This window comes from Mustela putorius, unplaced genomic scaffold (genome assembly GCF_011764305.1).
Source record: "Mustela putorius furo isolate JIRA1106 unplaced genomic scaffold, ASM1176430v1.1 tig00003853_pilon_pilon_pilon, whole genome shotgun sequence".
In the NCBI taxonomy this organism is placed as follows: domain Eukaryota; kingdom Metazoa; phylum Chordata; class Mammalia; order Carnivora; family Mustelidae; genus Mustela; species Mustela putorius.
Genome location: NW_025422005.1, coordinates 38,020,764 through 38,040,967, shown reverse-complemented (window position 1 = coordinate 38,040,967; position 20,204 = coordinate 38,020,764). Strand labels below are relative to the sequence as shown.

The 20,204-nt window shown below is 48.9% G+C and overlaps 2 protein-coding genes across 7 annotated transcripts in view; both read left to right on the top strand.

Annotated features, from left to right (window-relative positions):
• AGBL4 (AGBL carboxypeptidase 4) overlaps positions 1-20,204 on the top strand; it is a 1,601,862-nt gene that overhangs the window by 1,391,959 nt on the left and 189,699 nt on the right. The window lies entirely within an intron of this gene.
• Positions 1-20,204, top strand: part of BEND5 (BEN domain containing 5) — a 46,320-nt gene that overhangs the window by 24,391 nt on the left and 1,725 nt on the right. For 4 of the 6 annotated variants that reach the window (XR_006601747.1, XM_004740354.2, XM_013064828.2 and 1 more), the window contains 2 exons: positions 7,464-7,612; positions 13,708-13,921. Coding sequence is in view for 4 of the 6 variants with exons in the window: in XM_004740354.2 (XP_004740411.1) it covers positions 7,464-7,612; positions 13,708-13,921 (363 nt within the window). In the remaining 2 variants the exon portion in view is untranslated. The other 2 variants (XR_001182221.2, XM_045064493.1) reach the window with 2 other exon arrangements.

Here is a 20,204-nt window from a genome sequence, read left to right as displayed (position 1 = left end):
CTGTTACTGTTCCAGGCAGCTGAGTTTGGTTGGAGGTAATTCTTAGAGTTCTAGCATGCTAGTCCTGTGGGGAGCCCCAGAACTTACTTGGTGCAGCATCCACACGGGACAAGAAGCCTTTTGTAGCCTCCTTGCCGAGAGATCATCCTACCTCTTGTAACATCCCTCTAGAGACAGAAAGCTCACTCACTGCCTTCCAGTGCAGTCCATTCCGTTACTGGGTGGCTCTGACTGTAGGGAAATGGTTTTGTGCAGGAGCATTTGTCAGACTCTTCCTTTGTTCCAGGCCCTTACACTGGCCCGGGGAAATCAGGCAGCTAAGACCCTGGTGCTGCCTTAAAGAGTCCCGATGTCATTAGCCGACAGGTGCGAAACAGTGTGAGCTTTGCTATACTCCTGGGCTCCCAGAGTGTTGGGAGAGGATGCAGAGGAAGGCTCCTTAGGTGACTGGGCAGGGGTACTGAAGGTGGCTGGAGAAGGCCCGCACATGAGGAACTCGTTAGGTTTATCCAAATGAAGAGAAAGTGAACACGATCTCAGGCAGCAAGACAGCCTGAACAAAGATTTAGAGTTTGGAGAGAAGCTGGCTCTCTCGAGTAGTTTCTGGCTGGACTGCATGATGGAGAGCTAGCGAGGAGGAAGTACATGTCTGGTGGGGCGGACTCATGCTGTTCTGCACATTCCTGCCGTTTGGATGCTCTCTGGGCCCAGATGGTTGGGTGGGAAGGGAAGTGGAAGAACCACAGATGAAGAACCAGCCCAGTTTTGACTGCCCACCGGCTGGCAAAGTATAGGCTCAGAGCTGCTAGAGGTGAGATGAATCCCCGGGACACCCCTCCTTGCCACTGCCCCCTTGCCCCCTTGTGGAGTTCTTTAAGGATTCCCACTCCCCAAGGTCAGAGATGAGCTGAGAGTCCCACAGAGAAAGGATGACATGAGAAGCCTTTGAAATCTGAAACCTGCCCTTGGCTAGGAGGTGGAGAGCAGTGGAAGGAGGAAGGCTTTAGAATCCAACAGCCCAGAATCTGAGTCCTCACCACCTGTGAGACTTTTGGCACATTACCTCTCTGAGCCTCTACAGAGATGATAAGATCTGTTTTGCAGGACTTCCATGAGGATTAACTTCTTTTACTTTAACACATGTTTAATGACTGTTGTATGCCAGAGACATTGTACTGGGTGCTGGGGACCAAGGCTGCCCTTGGAGTTTCTCCACTGTAGCCAGGAGATGTGAAACAAATAATTACTTGACATCAAGGTGAAAAGTACTACAAAGATTGAAGAAAGAGCGAGAGATTTTGGTGTAGGGAGTAGAATAAAGAAGACATTCAGTAGGTATTGGTCACCTCAGAGAGGAGCAAATATGTCATTTGAAATGGGTGCTACAGCTCCTCAAAGTGGGGAAAATACCCTGACCCCCATGACTGGGGCCCTAGGCCCACTCCTGCCACTCCTTGCTGGGTTTCTGCCCCATGGAGACGGCTCACAGGTCCATTCCAGCTCTGCTGCCCTGTGGGTTTGACTCCTGAGGAGGGGACCCCGCTCTGGGGGCATCCAGCTAAGCAGCAGGAACTTGTCCAGTCTGGTACCTCAGGCAATACCGGCTTTTCCTGCCTCTGCCCAGCAAAGCCTGCCCCAGCCCTTGGTCACAGAAGGTGCTGGGAAAATGGGGAAGGAGCGGGAGAAGGACCCAAAGAACCGCTGCTTACTGTGACCCCATCCCCTACCTGACCATCCCTCCACCTTCCCCAGACCTCATCACATATCAGTGCTCCAGTCAGAGCCCACCTCTTCCCTGAAGCCTCCCAGGGTCACCAAGTTGGTGGTGACCCCTCCGTCCCCAGACCCTTTACAGATCATCGTGCTGCCCACTTTCTGGCTGGTCATGGAGCCTTGATTATGTGCCAAGTGCCTTCACTATTTGAGAGGCCTTCACTCCCAGTGAGCTCCTGCCCATCAGTCCTCCAAACCCCAGCACAGAAGTGTGTGGCTAGCCCTCTGAAGCCTTCCTAAGTCTCCTCCAGGTGGAGCATCCCCTCCTTTGCTTTTGTCCCCAAGTCTTTATCCTGACCCTTGATCTGTTGCCTGCCTTCTGTCACTGCTGGGCTGTCAACCATTCAGGGTCAATCTAGCCCAAGGCTAGTACTTCGTAGATGCTCAGGCAGATTCTCACTGAGAGAATGAGACCAGGTTTGTCCCGGCCCTCACTGGAGGCATAATGCAGCTAAGAAACAGAAGCACAGGGACAATAGCAGGTGAAAGCGGCTGATTGATGCCTTTTGAGAAACAGTGATGGGGTCCACAGAGGAGGGCCCACCTACCTACCTCTGGGCCATCTTCCCTGCCTCTTTCTAAGGCTCTTGTGTACCTCCTTTGTTGTTACCTAGCTATTCCTGGGCTCAGGTCTTTGTAAACAGAGTGGAATCCTCATTCTTCTACCCAATCCAGCCTGCCTCTGTGCACAGTAGCGGTTCTGAATGCATGTTAAGAATGTTGACTTGATTCACTTTGCATTTAGGAAGAAACTGGAATGACACCTGTAGCAGAGAAACTTCCTATTCACTGACAGGAGTGATACTAAAAGTACTAAATGAAATGATTTAGTACATTTTAAGAAAAATCTAATATTATTAGTCTTTCTGTTTCAGCAGAAATCAGAAATGGTATTTCGTGTTCAAACATAGACATGTATTTTGGGGACATAGATGACTTCTGAACCTCCTAGAGGTCACACAAGCATTAACGTTTTTTAGAAAGGTTTTCAGGAAGAACATCATTAGTCTAATGTAAGCCAGACAAAAACAGAGTGATATAATTTCATTTATTCGTTGGGCCAACAAACACTTATAAGCCCCTTACTCTGTGCCATGATTCCCATTTTATGGAAAGGGCCCCTGGGGCTTAAAGACTAAAATAAGTAACAGAACCTGTTCTTATACCAGGTTTTCAAACTAAAGCCAGTGCTTGTCTATCAAATCACAGCTATTTGTATGCAAAGTAATGGAGTTTCACATAAAAGCCTCCACTTCTGCAGAACTGGGACAACTGTGTTTTCTCCAGGGCCCCCAGTGCCTCACTGGGCCTAGATCTTGGGATGCCAGCAGGGACTGTGTGTTGAATGGGCTCCTGAATGACTGAATGAAAAGACAAGTACTACCTTTTATACTTTTTTAAAAGCTTCCTTTACCCAGCTGAGAGGTTTCTCTCCATGGAAGGTGTATTTTCCCCAAAATAAACCCGAAGTGGATGAAAAGGCTTTTTTTTTTTTAATTCCTACTCTTCCCACAACATGAAAAAAGTTCCTTTGTTGCCTAAAATATCTGCACCAGATCTTACAATGCTGTCTCTTCGTGCAAGTGCTTATTATTGTGGCTAATTTGGTCACATGTGTTTGAAGAGAACAATGCCTCAGAAATTTTTAAAAGCAAAACAGCAATCTGAGGCATTTGTTGTAATGAGATGTAAATTGCCAACATCGTTAGTAGTAGAGCCGACTAAAATTCGCAATGAAATCTTTTTCTCCCCTCCTTCTTAAATTAAAAGCACTAGAGGCTCTCCCCTCATCTCCCCAAAGAAATCGCATGCTATTTAGTCCTTTTCTTTTGGATTCTGTAATACTGAACACCCCGTTTTAAGGATCCAGTCGTCCTTTCATTCACCTGCCACTTCCTGAGCTGCTGTTTTGCGCCTGCCTCTGTGCTGGGCTCTTCCGAGGCATCACCAGCTTACGTGGTGGCTATGGGCAATCCCCACTTTGCAGGTAGGAAAAGCGGAGGCACAGAGAGGGAGATGCCTCGTCTAAGGTCATGAAGCTGTGATTCCGACTCAAGTCCCCTGAGAAGCCCTTCCCGAGGCATGCCTTCGGCTGGTCTGCCCTCCTGGCTGAGGCTGAGGAACCAGTGCTGAAGAAGCGAAGCAGCCTCTGGGTGTTAAATGGTGCTGAGGGAGAATGGTAGGAAACAGTTTTTCTTGAAAGCCAGAAGATCCCAATACTGTGATCCCCGAGGAGATCAGCACGAGCCCAGGGGGTTACGGGTGTGCCGTGGGGGTGCCAGGACCTGCTCTGTGTGCACCAAAGCCATGGTTTAGTGGTGGACTGACAGAGTAGCCAGGGATAACGTGTATGTGAGGGAGGGGCCATGCGGGGGAGCAGTGTCTCCTCAGTGCCCGTTCTGTGCCACGTTCTGGAGTGCTCATTTCTTATATATCGTCAACTCACTGAATCTTCAGTCTTGCCAGATCTCTGTTGTGGCTCCATCTTTCAGGTGAGTCAACAGGGTCAGAAAGGTTAAGTAATTATTCATGTGGAAATTACCTGTTGAAGGTAGAATGTGAACCAGGCACTCACTGCGCTGAGCCCTGGTCTCTGAAATAAAAAGACAGCCTCTGCCTGCCCTCAGGCCTCACAGTCTAGTGGGGGAGACAGACACAGAAACAGCTGAGTGCTGCTGATTATTGGGGGTGAGAGGCAGAGTTCCTCCACCTGAGGAAGCTTACGCCTCCCCCTAAACAGTTAAGCGGCAAATCCAGAATTTAAATTCCAGTCTCTGACTCCTAATCCTAAGCCAAGGCGTGGAGAGAATAATACCCCCCTTTTGAAGGGATAGAATAGCCTCATGGAGGAGGTGGCATTTGAGTCAGGCCTTGAGTGCCTGGTGGAGTTTGGCTAGGTGGGCATCTGTGGGGTAGAGTGGTCGGACAGCAGGATCGCCGCAAGCACAGACTGCGAAGCTGCTAAGGAAGGGTGTTTGTGGCGGGGAGAGGACCAGGCTGGCACTTTGGAGTGGAGTCTGACTTGGCGGGGGGAGGGAGCAGCAGGGGATGGGGCCCGAAAAGTGACTCTCAGCCCTCACTCCTAATGTCCCTTATATGTCCCTCTGTAGCCCTCCGAGTCATCTGTTCCAGCTGGCTCTTTCCGATCTGTTTGACAGCCTAATTTCTACTTCCGGGGCTGCCAGAAAGGTGACAGAAGTCTAAAGACAGCTCCCACCCACTTCCACCTGTACCCCCACGCTCCTCAACTCAGCAGCAGGGCTTTGTTTCGGGACCTTTGCCCCAGCCTGCCTAAATCCCCTCCTCCCCCACAGCTCTCTCCCCTCATGTCATGAAGGATTTATTGAGAACCTACAGTGTGCCAGGTGCTGTTCTGGGTGCCAAGACTGCAAAGAAAGTAAAATTTTGCCCCCAGAGAGCTTCACAGTCTAATGTGGACAACAGACAGATTGGCAGATGGTTGCAAACAGAATTTGCTGGAAATATTTATAAAACAGAGGCATCTCTCCCCCTTGCCCCCACCCAGTAGTGACCAGAGCAAGGACTTACAGAGGACATACTAAGCTCCATGGCAGAGAGATGTGGCTTTATGCAAGGAGGAGACAGTAGCACTTCCAAAGGCATGGCGGCTGGGACGACACAGCACCGGGGGTCCTGGGCAGAAGCAAGAAATGAGCACCAGGAGTAGAGAGGAGGCTGGCTGTTCTAGGCCTCAGGAAGGCTACAATGTATGACATCGTTTTGAGGGTAATTAGGAAGGAAGGTGCTAAGCAAGGAAGGACACGGTTTTAGGTCTTAAGTCAAGGAGATCTCTTTGGCAGCTGTGTTAGAGATGGACGGGAGAGAACCAGACTGAAGTCAGAGCTGAACTGGAGTCCTTCTCTTGTCCACCATCTTTTCATAGAAGGAAAAAGAGGCTTTAGAGAAAGACACAATCTTGCCAAAGATGATCTGTGAGCCAGTGGCTACGGGGACCTCTTCCTCTCAGCCCAGCCCTTTTTCCTGTTGCTGAATGTCAGAGCAGGAAGAGACCTCAGATGCCAACTGGGCCATGCCCTTTAGGGGAAACTGAAATAATTACCTCTTCCCACTTGAGTTTTATCTCAGAAATTCAACCTGAGATCTCACCCAGAGAGAGGAGAAACTTTGGCATCTGCTTCTGAAACTGTAAATTCTTCATTCATTGTTGTCATTCTTTTATTATTTAGCAAACATTCAGAGAATACCTACTAGGTGCCAGGGGCTGGGGACAAAGAGAAGAGCCCAGCTCTTGAATAGATGACCCAGCATTAGGAGCTGCCATCAGAACAATCATGATGTTGTCTGTCCTTCACTCTGCCACCTTCTGCATCTACAGTTCACTCCCCTGTGGCCCCGCAATTAAAACACAGCAGAACCAGGCACAGCACCGAAACTGACTGTTCCAAGATGAGCCATGCATTTCCATCAGCACGGTTCTGCTGCCCGGCCACGTTGCCTTCTGTTTTGTGCAGGGCTCACACTTACATCCTTGGAGACTGCCGAGATTCTGTCTTGCAGATGGCAGCTGCCAGCAACTCAGGAATGATAGTCTTGTTCTAGGAAGCCGTGTCATGAGGAATTTTAGTAACAAAATCACCAATACCGTCTCTACCACCAGCAAAAGTCTAGGATATAGCGATTGAACATAGCACTGCAACTAGCTCATTAGGGCTTTGATGTATAAAGAGCTCTGTACCAAGTGATGCACCTGGTTAGGATAAGGGAAGATTGGACCATGATATTCATCAGTTACTTAAGGTATAGGCATGGCCCAGGGGACCCGCGAGAGCAATAGCTAAAACCCTGAGCCTGAACAACCACTGAAAGGTTTGCCAGGGGAGCATTTCCAGCGTGCTGAGCTCTCCATTGGCCTTTGGAGTTGCTCTCCTGTAAAAGTTAATCAAGTCATTCAGCCTTATTTACTCATTTTCATCCTGTTTCTCTGCCCTTTGGTAATCAAGACACAATAGGTGATTTAAAAAATAGTCCATCATTTTTAAACGCTAATGGAGAAGAAAAAAATACTCCCCTTAGAAACCACCACCATTTATCCAGCTTCCTTTCACTGTTTAAACTGCACGTAATTTGTGTTGATTGCATTAAAATAAAAATCAGGGTAGCTGCTAGATCAGGCAATCAGAAGCTTAATCTGTATTGTATTTTAATTTCTTGGTTGAAATGCTTCTGTCTAGCTAGATACTAGGTCTTAGGGAGGGGGACGTCTTTGTATTTCTCCCCACTGCTTCCCTAACCTCCTTTCTTTGGCCGTGGCCCACTCCCATGGAGGCTGCAGAGGTGGGCTCTTCACAAATATGCAATTTGCATATTACAGTGATGCCCACCCTTCTCCACCCTGGTCTTAACAGGACCTCTCTTTTGAGCAGGCAGTTGAGTCCCCTGCATTTCCATTCAGACAATGACACCTTCAAAGACCACTTCTCATTTGTACTTAGAGTCTGGTTCATTCTTGTCTTCCAGTTTTCTTCCTTTTCCTTTGTGACGTTCATACCTCATATTATTTTCAAGCCTGGGTTTAAGTGTAGTCCAATGGACAAAATAAGCCAGCCTATTTATTTTGTGCCACTATGTGCTGATAGATGTGTAGTTAAAAATATTTGCCTTTTATTTTCCTTGGAGTTCTAGACAGATCTCTTTTCTTAACTGCCTAGGTCCCGCCATTGACTTGGAAAAAGTAAAGTCAGAATGTCTCGAGCCCGAGCCGGAGTTACGGAGCACTTTCAGTGAGGAAGCAAATACGTCGTCCTATTACCCTGCTCCTGCACCTGTCATGGACAAGTATATCCTAGACAATGGCAAGGTAGTGTTTCAAGCTCACTATCCGTTCCCTGCAAGTGTTTGTTAGCTAGAGTAACGATGGAGAGTATGGTGGGAGCTTCCAGCGCCACAGCTTGGCCAGTTGGCCTCCTGGCCCGGGCCTGAGTAACTATTTCCAGAATCGTGTTTTGTAACTCGTGGAGCTGTACTGGGACTTGTTCTTTTTCTCTTCCCCCTCCCCTTTTTCTTAAATACTGGGCCAAAGTAACTGTAAAAACTAAACTGACATTTTAAAATAGCTTAGTATTGAGGAAGATTTTAAAAAGCATAGTAGTTTGATGAAACTTGTCCTACCCACCTATAAAACCAGATACATAAAATTTATAAGGTGTACTAGATACAAAATCTCTGATTGACAGATAACTCAATGTGTGTCCATTCACCATTTACAAAGTATCTACGTGTTCTAAGCCCTCTGCTAGATGCTGAGGATAAGCTGGTAAATGAGACGTGCTCCTTGTCCCGAAGCTGTTTCCAAGCTGTATGTTCAGCAGTGGTCAGCCCACATATAACTCCTCAGATTTTCTTGTAAGATCCTCGGAAAAAATCTTGAAAGAAAACTTAAGCACTATTAGTAGTTACATTGGTACAGGGGTGAAAAATAATGGAATAGCCTTGGAAGGTCTTCAAGTCACATGATAGAGCAGCTGGGCAAGGGAGAGAACTGTTCTGACATCCTTCTAACCTCCAAATGGATTCATCTTGGAAGAAGTATATTGGAGCCCTTTGTTTAGGCACTAGTCAAATTCAGTTTTAGAGTTCTATTTCTGCCACCATGACATACATTACAGACATCACCTCTCATTCTTCCCCAAAGAATCATCTGTGTCAGTCTGTTTTTCTTGCCGCCTTGTGCTTCAAAAGGTCTCTGTTTATCCAGTATTGTTCCCCAGTGGGCTGATGAGAAAGAAAAGGTTGTTTTCTTTGGGTTCGTCCAGATACATCCCTGCAACTGGCCAGATTGAGGCAAAAAGCAAATATTGTCAGCTGAGGAAATGAAATGTGTTAGTCTTGAGGGCTGTCTTGGATAGGCTGTCATGCCCTCATCTCCCACTGAGCACTGCCTCCCCACACCCCACCCCTCACCTCCACCCCAGGAGGCAGAACTGGTGTGCTGGGTCGTTGGCCCCTCTCTCTTGACTTGCTCCAGCCCACAGGCTTTAAAAGTCTACTTTGCAGGGGACAGATGGCATGACAGGATGGATTTAGGCAGCCCAGAGCCTGAATGCCGAGTAGAGCTCTATCTCTGTGCTTTCTGTGTGACCTTGCTTGGATGGGTCCTTCCCTTTTCTGGGCCTCAGGGTCTCCATCTTCACGAGCTAGGATGGATCATTGCTCTCCGTAGGCCTTTAATGACTCCAACTGTGTAGCTAAGTTGGGTGAATCTTCCTCAGTTGGAGATAAAAGAAAGGACTGTTCTGTGTGTGTTGATTTCTTTTTAGTGATGACCACACTGTAGAGTGACTAGAGACCTTTTCTTAAGATAGCTTCCAAGAGAAATCTATTTCTCTCTTCCTTTGAAGACTAACGGATAGTTTCTGAGCATTATGGGGGCCGCTTTTGCAGAGGTATCATTTTTCCATTTCCAGAAAATGGGTCTCTCAAACCTCATTTAATGTTTTTACAGGAGTTGCACAATAAATCTTGAAATTGCCAATTTTGTTTTTTCATTAGCTATTGCTGACATGTTGCTGTAAAGCTAACCTGACTTTTGTTTGCAACTAATTGGTAGCTCAGCAGAGCAAATTTATGAAGAGAGAGGAGAGGAAGCAGACAGACTAGCAATGGATGGCAGCTTCTTTGAGCAGGGTTCCCTGTATCCTCATTGTTCTTGGCTCTGCTAGTGTTTCTGACCCTTTCTTTTCTCTGCCTGCATGAACAAAAGCCTTAATCTCTGCAAAGCCTAGAGCATTAGAATGGGATCCATTTCCTAGTAGGAAACTAGTTTTGTCCTATAAAACATTTTACAAAGCCATTTTTTGATCAAGTCCCATCCTAGCAGGCGCCGTATTTTTAATAGCCTCCCTTGACACATAAGGCTAACATTCTGGTCAAATAGCGAACTATATTTTATGTGAATAGGGCTTGCCACAAAAGTTACCTTGATTTTGATAAAGTTCATTGTTTTTGTTTTTGTTTTTTTTGTCTAAGATGTTTTATTTCAGAAACTCATTGAATCACAAAGCTGCAAAGACCATTAAAGTTTAAATCGTCTAATTTATACATGGCATAGATGGGGAAACACATCCAGAGAAGGGATTCCTCTGTAATTTTAGAATGGGTTAGAGACAGGCAGGTAGGAAGTGCAAGCCAGGTCTCCTGGTTCCTAGGCCAGTGTTTTTTCCAGTCTATTCTGCTGCATCTCTGAAAGCTGGGCCTCGCTTCAGGTGACCCTGGGCTTTGTTAACCCAAGGAGCCCTTGTCCCAGCACATACCTGTGATTGGTCTTACCCAGAGCCATTTCTTTCTGTGCTTTAAAGCTGGCCTTGTACTCAAGTGCACGTCAGAAAGTATTTTCTTCTCTAAGAAACAACAGCTCATCAGAACTGAAAGCCTGTGCCATTAAAACATATTAAATATGCCCATCAGTTTCTTACTGCTTTGTGTTCAGACTAGGGGACAGAAGGGGCAAAGCTTCACCCCGTCCCCATGGAGATGTACCGTGAAGGGCTGAATCAGATGGTGAAGCTCACAGTAGGCTAGAAATTCAGAGGGGATAGAACTTCGCTCTGCAGCAATTAAAGAGTGTTTCCTGGATCGGGGACCGGGGCTTGAAAGATAAGCAGGCTTAAGAAGACATAGGAGAAGGCATTCATTTCTGGACAGGGGAAAGGCCTGAGCGGAAACACTGCTGAGGGTGGGAGGGAGTTGGGGGGCGGAGAAGGCAAAGGGAATAACAGTTACTGCATGTGTGCCGTCCTCCTGACATCTGATTCACGTTGTGTCATATAAGCCTCAGAACAGCTCGATGAATTCTGTGGTGTTCTGCCTCTTCCCCACCTGAGGAAAGTGATGCTTAGAGAGAAAAAGTGGCTAGCCCAACATTCCCAGCTAGTAGATAGCAGGGTCAGGATTCACACCCGGGGCTGGAGCCTCCAGGGCCCGTCTTTGTGTTACCGCACACTAAAATTAGAAGGAGGAGAAGGAGTTTGAGAACATCATCGTGATGGCCATAGTAGGGGAATAAAGGCTAGGAGGTTGAATAGAAAGAGAATTCTAGAGGGCCTCTACAGCTGACTAAGGAGATTGGGTTGATGTGATAGTAAGTAGGGAGCCATTCAAGATTCTAGAGGGGTCACACAGAAACACAGTTGAAATTCTGGAAGTCAGGTAGTCAAAGAAGGAGAGCCGTGTTTTAGGGAAACTGATCCTGGCAGTGGTTATACGGGGGGTTGGAGGAAGCAGGGACTGGAGGCAGAAAGCCAACCCGTGGCTTCTTCTGGCTTCCCTATCTGCAGTAGTAACCTGTGGTGGGGGGCCGGCAAGGGAAGTGTCTGGGCCGGTACCGAGGAAAGCTGAAAAAGAAACCCAGTAGAATATCAATGCGAGAGATAGGCTATGTTTCCCCCACGTTGCCACCACGTTGTCATCACGTTGTCACCGCGGTGACAGTGGCAGCAGCAGGAAGGTCTGGGTAACAGGCTCTGCCATCATACAGATTTGGGTTTGAATCTTGATCCCAAAATTTACTGCTAGTATGTCTTAGGAAAGGTAATTTTGTCCTTCTGATCTGGATTCATGTCTGTAAAGTGGGATTAATAACCTCTAACCTGGGCGCCTGGGTAGCTCAGTGGGTTAAAGCCTCTGCCTTCGGCTCAGGTCATGATCTCAGGGTCCTGGGATCAAGCCCTGCATCGGGCTCTCTGCTCGGCAGGGAGCCTGCTTCCCCCTCTCCCTCTGCCTGCCTCTCTGCCTACTTGTGATCTGTCTCTGTCAAAGAAATAAATAAAATCTTTAAAACAAAAAAACAATAAAAACCTCTAACCTAAATCCATCTCTTAAGGTCATTATGAGGATTAAATAGAGGGTACAGTCCAGGTCCTCAAAAAATATTAGTGCCCCCCCCTTATCTAGTAGAACTTTGGCAAAATGACTGTCATTTCTCTTTTAAGAATAATAAATTAATAGATTATAGGAAAGAAAGGCCAAGGGTAGAAAAGAGCAGAGATCTTTGAAAAACGGAAGCTGTCTTCCTTCTCGAAGTTTTTCTGATTCTGAATTTAATTTAATTCAAATTCCTTCTTTTTCCCCTACATGAGGAAGCTTGTGAGGGTAGCTTCAGAGTGCTATCAAGGGAGGTGACTTGGGGCCCAGCTGGGAGCAGCAGGAAACTTGTCACCTGCATGCCTGAACTGGCACCCAGACTGCTCACCTGCAGTTCAGACTGAGGAGGAAAGGCCGGACTTGACCTCGGATCTGTATTGCCCAGGTGGCCCCAGGCAGCGCATCTCACTTCCAGGGCTGCTTGTCTTCCCGAGCGCTGTGAGCAGATTTGCAATCCTGAGGTCCGCGGCACAGGAAGGCCCGGTGGATCTGGTTATCTGATCGCAGGCCTGCAGAGATCCGAGTGATCGTGTGAGCAGAAGGAAGGCAAGGCAGAGGAGGCTGGCAGGATTGTTACTTACTGGCATTCGTGGGTGGGCTGTATTGCTGCGTTGTTTTGTTTTTGTTTTTGTTTTTTAATGATTGTAAAATGTCAGTAATTGGTGAAGGAGGAAGTGCTGCTGACCGACCTCTGTCTTTCTGTCTGTGTGTGCCCACCGTCTTTTCCAAGCCAGTCTTCAGTCGTCTTTGAACAGTGCTTCTTGCCAGTCTGCCATCAGTTTGGGGGTGTGTGTGCGGTCTCTCAGACCAGGACCTCTCCCGAGAGGTCTCCTGACCGCATGATGTGGTTGACCTACAGGTCTTGCTGCAGACAAGGACTTTTGGCAGAGCCTCTCATTACCCTTAGGAAGTACGCTCATTACCAGCTGCCTCCCCTCCTTCCCTACAGAGGCCGTTTCCACCCTCGATAGACTCGTTAGAAACACAACATAAATGGCAATGTCAAAGTCAAAACCCTATTTTTTTTTTAAACGATAACATCAGCAAATGAGGTTTGAGTTGTTTAAAGGAGCCAGAAAAGAGAAACACCTCTAGTTCATTGCTAGATAATTCTGAGTCCTTTACATTTAGTGACTCGGCTCTGAAACTTTGAGTGCTAACCTTGTAGGGAGCATTAGATTGTGTTTGTCCCATGCGCCGTTAGAGTCAGACTAAGGAGGCCATGGTTTGGTTTGATTTGGGAAAACCACACGTGTTCTGAGCCGGAAGGAACGCAAAGATGAAATCCCCCCTTCCCAGTTCCATTCACAAGAAGCTGAAGCCAGAGGTGGGAAAGGACCTGTGCAAACACACTCCAGCTGATGGCCAAGCAGGGCTGCTGGCTGCCCCCTCCAGTGGGCCATGGTCTTCAGACTTAGCTGTACACCTGAATTACTTAGGGAAATTTCAACGATCCTAGTCCCTAGGCCCCAGTCAGCATAATAAATCCAAATCCTGGGAATGGGGCCCAGGCACAGGCAATTTTTACAGCTCCAGAGGACCCCCGGCTGTGCCACAGTGGAGAAGCACTGTGCCGGGACAGCATGCTCACTCGAAAGGGAGAAAGGTCCTCCTGAGGTGCGACAGAGAGACAACTGTATACCTTCCTGAGATTCAGTCAGGTTCTCAGTGGCCTTGTTATAACTTGAGCAGAGCTTAGAATCCTCGCCCTGCAACTTAATAGTCGAGTGACTTTTGGCAACTGGCTTCACCTTTCTCAACCCAGTTTTTCCATCTGAAATGAAAATAGGGTCTCAATTCCTTCCTTCCAGGGTTGCCATGGAGATTTGAGATCGTAGATATAAAGCACTCAAATAAGGCCTGGTGCCTTATAGGTATTTAGTAAATAAGCATTATTTCCCTCAAACAAAGTTAATGTAGTATTTATGGAATGAGTCCTTGTAGTTGTGCAGCAATGTCTTTTAAAGGACAAGAAAAGTTTCCAACTGCCAGCCTGTCCGATGACACAGGTGCTTGTGTTCTTATCCCTTTCAGGTCCATCTGGGAAGCGGGATTTGGGTTGATGAGGAGAAATGGCACCAGCTACAAGTAACCCAAGGAGATTCCAAGTACACAAAGAACTTGGCAGTCATGATTTGGGGAACAGATGTTCTGAAGAACAGAAGCGTCACAGGAGTTGCCACAAAAAAAAAGAAAGATGCGGTCCCTAAGCCACCCCTCTCGCCTCACAAACTAAGCATTGTCAGAGGTAGGTCACTGCAGTACAAACGCAATGACTGAGATGTTGTTCTGTACTCTTGTCAGGAAGGTACCAGACACAGTTCAGGTCAGCAAACACTGAAGCCTCTCCATGCCAGGCCCCAGGCCATGTGTGGGACCTAAGAGAACAGGTATGGACCTTGTCCCTGGAGAGCTCACATTTCACAGGGAGATGAGCTGTGGTCACAAGTACGGTTCAGGTCGCTAGCGTGAGGGGGACTGATGATGTGTTGAGGGAGGTCTCGGGAGAGGAGCAGACCCCTAGCTAGAAAATCAGGAAAGGATTCCTGGGGAAGAGTCCCTGCCTTGGGCCTCAGAAGCAGTGCTCCTGACCACTAGCCTCTAAATGTCCAGCCGCCATGTTTCAATGAAGAAAGTAGACTCCACCAACATGCACATTTTGAGCAGGCCACATGCCAAGTTCTAGGGCAGATAGCAAATATGTCAGATCATTTCAGGTACTGGTGAAGGTGGTGAAGCATCACCTTATGTTACAGTAGGACAAAGAGGGCTGTGTAAGGTGTGGTGGTTGGAGCAGGCCTGCTTGAGGAGGATGGGGCCTGGAGGTAGACGAGGCAGCCCGGTGGAGGTCTGAGGTGTGGTACAACAGGTAGAATACACAGGTGCAAAGGCCAGCACGCTTAAGGGATGAGGAAGCTCCAGACACGCAGAGTCATAAGTGAGGGGATGGTGAGGTCAGGGAGGTGGCTGAGAGCAAGTCTTGAGGGCCGAGAAGGCCACATGAAACAACTGGAATCTGTGGAGTTCCAACAACACATGACTCCCAGGAGAAGGGTGGTGGGGTCTGCAGATCGTGGAGTGACCAAATGGGAGATCAGTTAGGACACTCCTGCTGTGGTCTCAGATAGAGATGATGGTGTCATGGACCTCAGTTATAGCAGTGGGAATGGGAAAAAATGGCCAGATGTCGGGTATGTTTTGGAAGTCAGGGTAGAGCAGGACTCAGCGAGATTCAGCAGGCTGAGGTTGGAGCCATAAGGTTCAAGCCCATGCCGCTGTGATCTGGTGTGAGGCTTGTTCTGCTCTAACACAGCTGCCCTTGCCTGGCTGACTCATGACTAATTGATATAGGCAGCCACTTATTTTCAGACAGGTTACCTTTAGTCTGCCTGTTGTCTGGAATGGTGGGTCCAGAGCTGGGAGGTTGCCATGAGAAACAGGCCTTCCCGGGGATGCAGTCCTGCCCTGCTAGATAGGTGACCGACCTCTGATTCTATTGTACTGGTTGGAAGGTGACTCAGCAGGTCCCAGATGTCTCCCAGTGACTGGCTGACCCACCATGGTCACGTTGTGGGTCTAAAATCGTCTGCCGCATGTCTGCCTTAGGCACGAGCCTGACCTTCTCTGACTCATCTTCATGTCCTTGTTGCCTGGCACAGGGCCTGGCACACAGTAGGAGCTCAGTAAATGCAGTTGGAACAAATGAAACACTGAGAGCAGCAAGCTGGTCCCCTGATTGACCCTTGGTGTGATTTCTTGTCAGTCACTTCCCCTCCGTGTCTGAATTTCCTCAGCTGAAAACTTCCCTCCTCAGACAACTAAAAGGATAGGATTATAGCTTGGAAAGAGTTATGTCCCAACTATGAAGAAAGTTACCATTCTTTGTTGACAAGTTTGCTGCCTCCATGGAGCTAGCGTGAGCCCGTGATGATCATGTCATTGAAGCTCACTGTCTTTCAGTGCTTCTCAGCTTGCGGGCTCTCTCCTGTCCACTCCTGGGGCAAGGTGACAGCAGGTCGAAACAGGAATCAGGTATCGAAAACCCGGGTTCGAGCCCCAGCTCTGCTTTGGTTTAGCTGTGAGCTTACCCTGGTTCGTACTATATTCTCTTTTCTTTCCCCCAGCCTAGTGTCGTTCCGGCATCGAGTGGATGCTTGGTGTCTCCCATCTGTAAGGATCGCCATCCTTGTTCTGGCTACCCAGTGGCCCACCTAGACATTTTGAATGTTCTTTAAACCCCACTCAGATGATGTCCTGTGCAGCTGATTGGGCCCCCAGAGCTATAGAACAATCTATAGGCGGCTCAGCTGTGTGGACAGCGGCCATCCCACACTCACAGACTTCTGCCCCACCTGCCACACCCCCCACCATGCCCCCCCAGGTTTTCCTCACTGAGCCATGCCCCTCATCCCCCCAACCAAGGAATTTTTAAACCTTCTCTGCTTTTCCTAACATGATAGTCCACATCTCACTCTTTCTCAAAAGATGGCCATGCCTCTTCCTTCATAGAGAAAAGGAAAGGAACTCCCACAGCCCTGAAGTGCAGACTTCACTGTAGACTTAACTGTACCCTCTGTTCTTCTGCCTCATGGCCCAAAAGAAGAGTTTCCTTCTCCTATTTGGGTCTGGCCTGTCTCTCCATCTGGATCCCAGCCCCGCTGCCTTCCTAAGTACCTCATTCTTCCAATTATGCTCCCGCGCTCCTGCTTCCTTCCCAGCATCATTTAAATAGACTTTGACTCTTCATTTCTCATGAAAACAAATAAAACACTCCCTAGAGGCCACTCCTACCACCTAGCTGCTGCCATGTCTCTCTTTTTCCTTTCGCCTCCAGATCTCTTGAAAGGGTTGTCTACACTCACTGCCTGTGTTCACTTGTAATGCCCCAGCTGCCTGCTGTCCACTCCCAGCCCTCGACTGCGTCTGTTCCTGCCTCGTTTCGCACACACTTCCTCCTTTCCAAGTCCAGGGCATGTGTTTCACCTCCTCCCCAGATTGTCTGACATGACCACTCCTTCCTTACAGCGAAACCCTCCCCCAAGCTCCATTTCCTCCTGCTTCCCTGGCTTCTCATCCCTCTCGTGGGCTCCTCTTCTGTTGCCCTGGCATCTGTCCCCACAGCGTCCTCTTTTGCCACCGGCTCCCAGCTGGTCTCACTTTGCGCTGTGTCCATGGCCCTCTGTGTGCTGATGGCCCGGGCTGAAATCCACACTACTTGTCCTGGTGCGCATCTGCTGACCTGGCCTCTGGGGACCTCTCTGTCCTCCGATTTCCCACCATGCTCCAACCACAGGGGCCTCTTTTCTCTTCCTTCACCACCTGCCCTGCACACCCTGCCTCCTTCTGGTTCTCCCGCGAGGCCTTCCCCAACAGCCCAGTCTTCAGGAACCTTTCTGCTGCTCTCCCTACATAAAGTCTGTGCGTAGCATTTCTTGTTTGTTCCTGCACTGGGTAATCGTCTTTCCCCCCTGCCCGGTGGAATAGAAGCTTTGTGAGCATCTGGTTCAGGGGAGACAGGTAGTGAGTGCTCATTTGCTGACTCAGTGGATGGTGCTCGCAGATCTCTCTTCGGCTCAGTCCACACTTCGGAGTTCCCGAGCCACATATCCAGGTGCCCACGGCCTTCTCCTCACCAATGCTCACGTGGATGCTCCTTCCCTTCTTGCTTCTTTCTCCTCCCTTCAGAGCCTTGGGTCCCTCCTGCTCCCCTGTCTTGGTGAAGGTCGCTGCCAGCCAGGGGCCCAGAAATGCGTCACGCTTGCCTCCTCCACATGCCTCGTTCTGTCTGTTCTGCCCCCAAATACATCTTAAACCACCCACTTCTCTCCCTGCCCCACCGCACCTTTCGTAGTCAGGCCATCATTCCCCCCCTACACAACTCCACAGCTTCCAGACTCCTGTCCCCATTATGTAACCAGAGTGATCGTTCAGAAACCAAACATGATCCTGTTTCCACCACCCCGTCACAGCCAGTCCACGGTGCCCATTATTAAAAGGTAAGCTTCTTAATGAGTCACGAAAGCACCTTTAGAACCTGGCCCCGGGTCAGCGCTCCAGCTTTATTTTTCAGCAGTCTACCCCTAGAGTTCTCGTGAACTATTGTACTCCCTGAACAAGCCTTGCACCCTTGTTGGGGAATTTGTAAATGCCATTCCTGGTGCCTAGACCACAGGTCATGTTCCCCAGCCTGCATCCGTGCCGCTTTGCCCGGCTGGCTGCCGCTAACCCCTCTCCCGGCCCCAGATATGCTTAGGAGACCCTTCCTTCGGGAAGCCTTCCCTCACCTCTCAGGGTGGGTGGACACTGCGGCTACATGCCTCAGAGCCCTTTGTGCCCTCCTCTATCCCCTTTTTACTGTATCTTGGCCTCCCAGAGACCTGCTCTACCCACAACCCCTTAGAGCCCAGAAACACTTGCCGTGCAAGTGAATGAGAAGGAAGAATGACCCAAGGCCACTCAGCTGGTTAGGTTGAGAGCCGGGTAGAACTAGGCTTTCAGACTTCCTTGTCTCCAGAGGTTTCTTGTGCTACCAGTGTTAGTTCTTTCTTTACTACAACCAGGCAGGCTTGAAGTCTGTCTCCTATTCCACCATACACTCACCATTTTTAGCCTGATTCTTTGAGCTCCTCCAGACTGCACTGGACTGGTTCTTCCCATGCAATCTCTTTGTGGATTGAGATTGCTTCCATTAATTTGGTGTTTACCACATTTAGTCTTGTTTGCCATATAAAAATGATAATCCCTGATGCTCACGAGGATTTTTTTCATCTCTTTGATTTTAAAGTCGTTCCATAAGGCAGCAGGATGGGTGAACACTGATACCGTTTTAGAATAAGGGAAGCAGGACGGCTGTGGGAGAGTCTTGCTTTAATAATCAACTCCAGAATGACAGTTAAACCTTATTAAGGTCAAATGACCTTTTGCAGAGTGTCTGAGCTTTCTAAATGAGCCACAGCATTGAGTTCTGGTTAATTTTTATAACTTTTTTAATAGGACACCTTAGCGCTGTTATAAACCTTGTTAATTAAGCAATAATCTCAAATGCTCCCTCGCAGAGGGAAACATTCCCGGCAAGTGCAGGTGATTAATATTTAGAGTCTAGCAAAGCCTTTTAATCAACCTGAGGGGCCGTGCAGTGCTCTTGCCCCCAGAACACGAGAGCAGTTGGGATTCTGGGGAGGACTCCTGTAAACCTTTCTCCATTCACCCCTTTTTCTTCCTGCCTCTTCTGTGACCCCTGCCAGGGCTCCGAGGGCCATCACATCCACCCTCCTTCTCTCTCCTCAGCCTCTTTCCCACCTTTCTGGCTTCCAGACAGCTAAAGAGGTAGCACTGGAAGAATCTTCTTTAATTATGGGGTTTGCCATCCTGTTTTCACAGATGGTAAACTTGAGACCCAGAGGGGTTGGTTCCCACTTAGAGGTTGCACAACAACTAGGGAAAGAGCCAGAATCGAACCCCTGAACTTCGAAGTGGTTCTCAGCACGAGTTGCCTCCCTCATTTGATTCAGGTTCCAGCAAAGTCGCTGTTAATGTCTGCTTCCTCCCAAGCCAGGGCTGGAGATGGAATGTCCGGGCCTTCCTGTCTGTGGGAGAGACACTGGTCACAGTTTTATTAGACTGCAGTCAGTGCTTTGAGAGAGTAAGCTAGCGGGAGCTCAGAGGCTGTCAGCAGAGTGGGGTCTCCCAGCTCAGTCTGGGATGTCCCCGGAAGGCTGAATCTGGAAGGATGAGTAAGGTTTTAGGGCACCAAAGGTTGGAGCCAGGCTAATCCGGGAAAAGATGATCACAGGCGCTGATTTGTGGGATAGCCTGGAGGGGGAGGGAATTGCAGGTGAACCCAGCAGAAGGCAGGACTGGAGCCAGACGGGGCCTCCTACCTTCTTGTCTCAGTCCCTGTGGAAAGTCCAAGACAAGATGAAGTGGAGATTAGTGGGCTCTGAGTGGTCAGGGAACAGTGGACGTCAACCGAAAGCTTTTAAAGTCTTTTCTTTGCAAACCCCTTCTCAGTGGGGGGGTGTGTGTGGCAGGGGGCCAGGGTCCCTGGACACAGAGAACGCCTCCAGCGCTTGCCCCAGCAGTGTGGATGGACCAGGAAGCAGGCTGGCCACATACCCAGGAAGGGCTTGGCACTGGGGGTGGCAGCCGCGGCCTGTGCCTGTACTCACCCCCTTTCTGCAGGCCTCTGCCTTCTCTCACACCAGTGGAGGGTCAGCATGGGGTAGGCCCTGCAATCCCTCGGAGCGTGACATGCTGCATCTCTAGTAGGACTGCCTGTTGTGGGCTGAGCTGGTAGACGAGATTTTGTTTATCTTCCATTGCCATTCTGTAAGAGTGGGTCGTGGTTCCTGTCTCAGAGGTCAGGAAGCGCAGATTCAAAGTAGTTAAAATTCTTGCCCATGATTATGTACCCCAGGGGCACATTCCCCATGCACGCCTCCAGTCCCCTCACATCCTCTGAGGTTTCCCTGGGAAAGCAGTCACTCATTCACTTCACATAAATTCGCTTAACCTTGCCCCTCCGCAGGCAC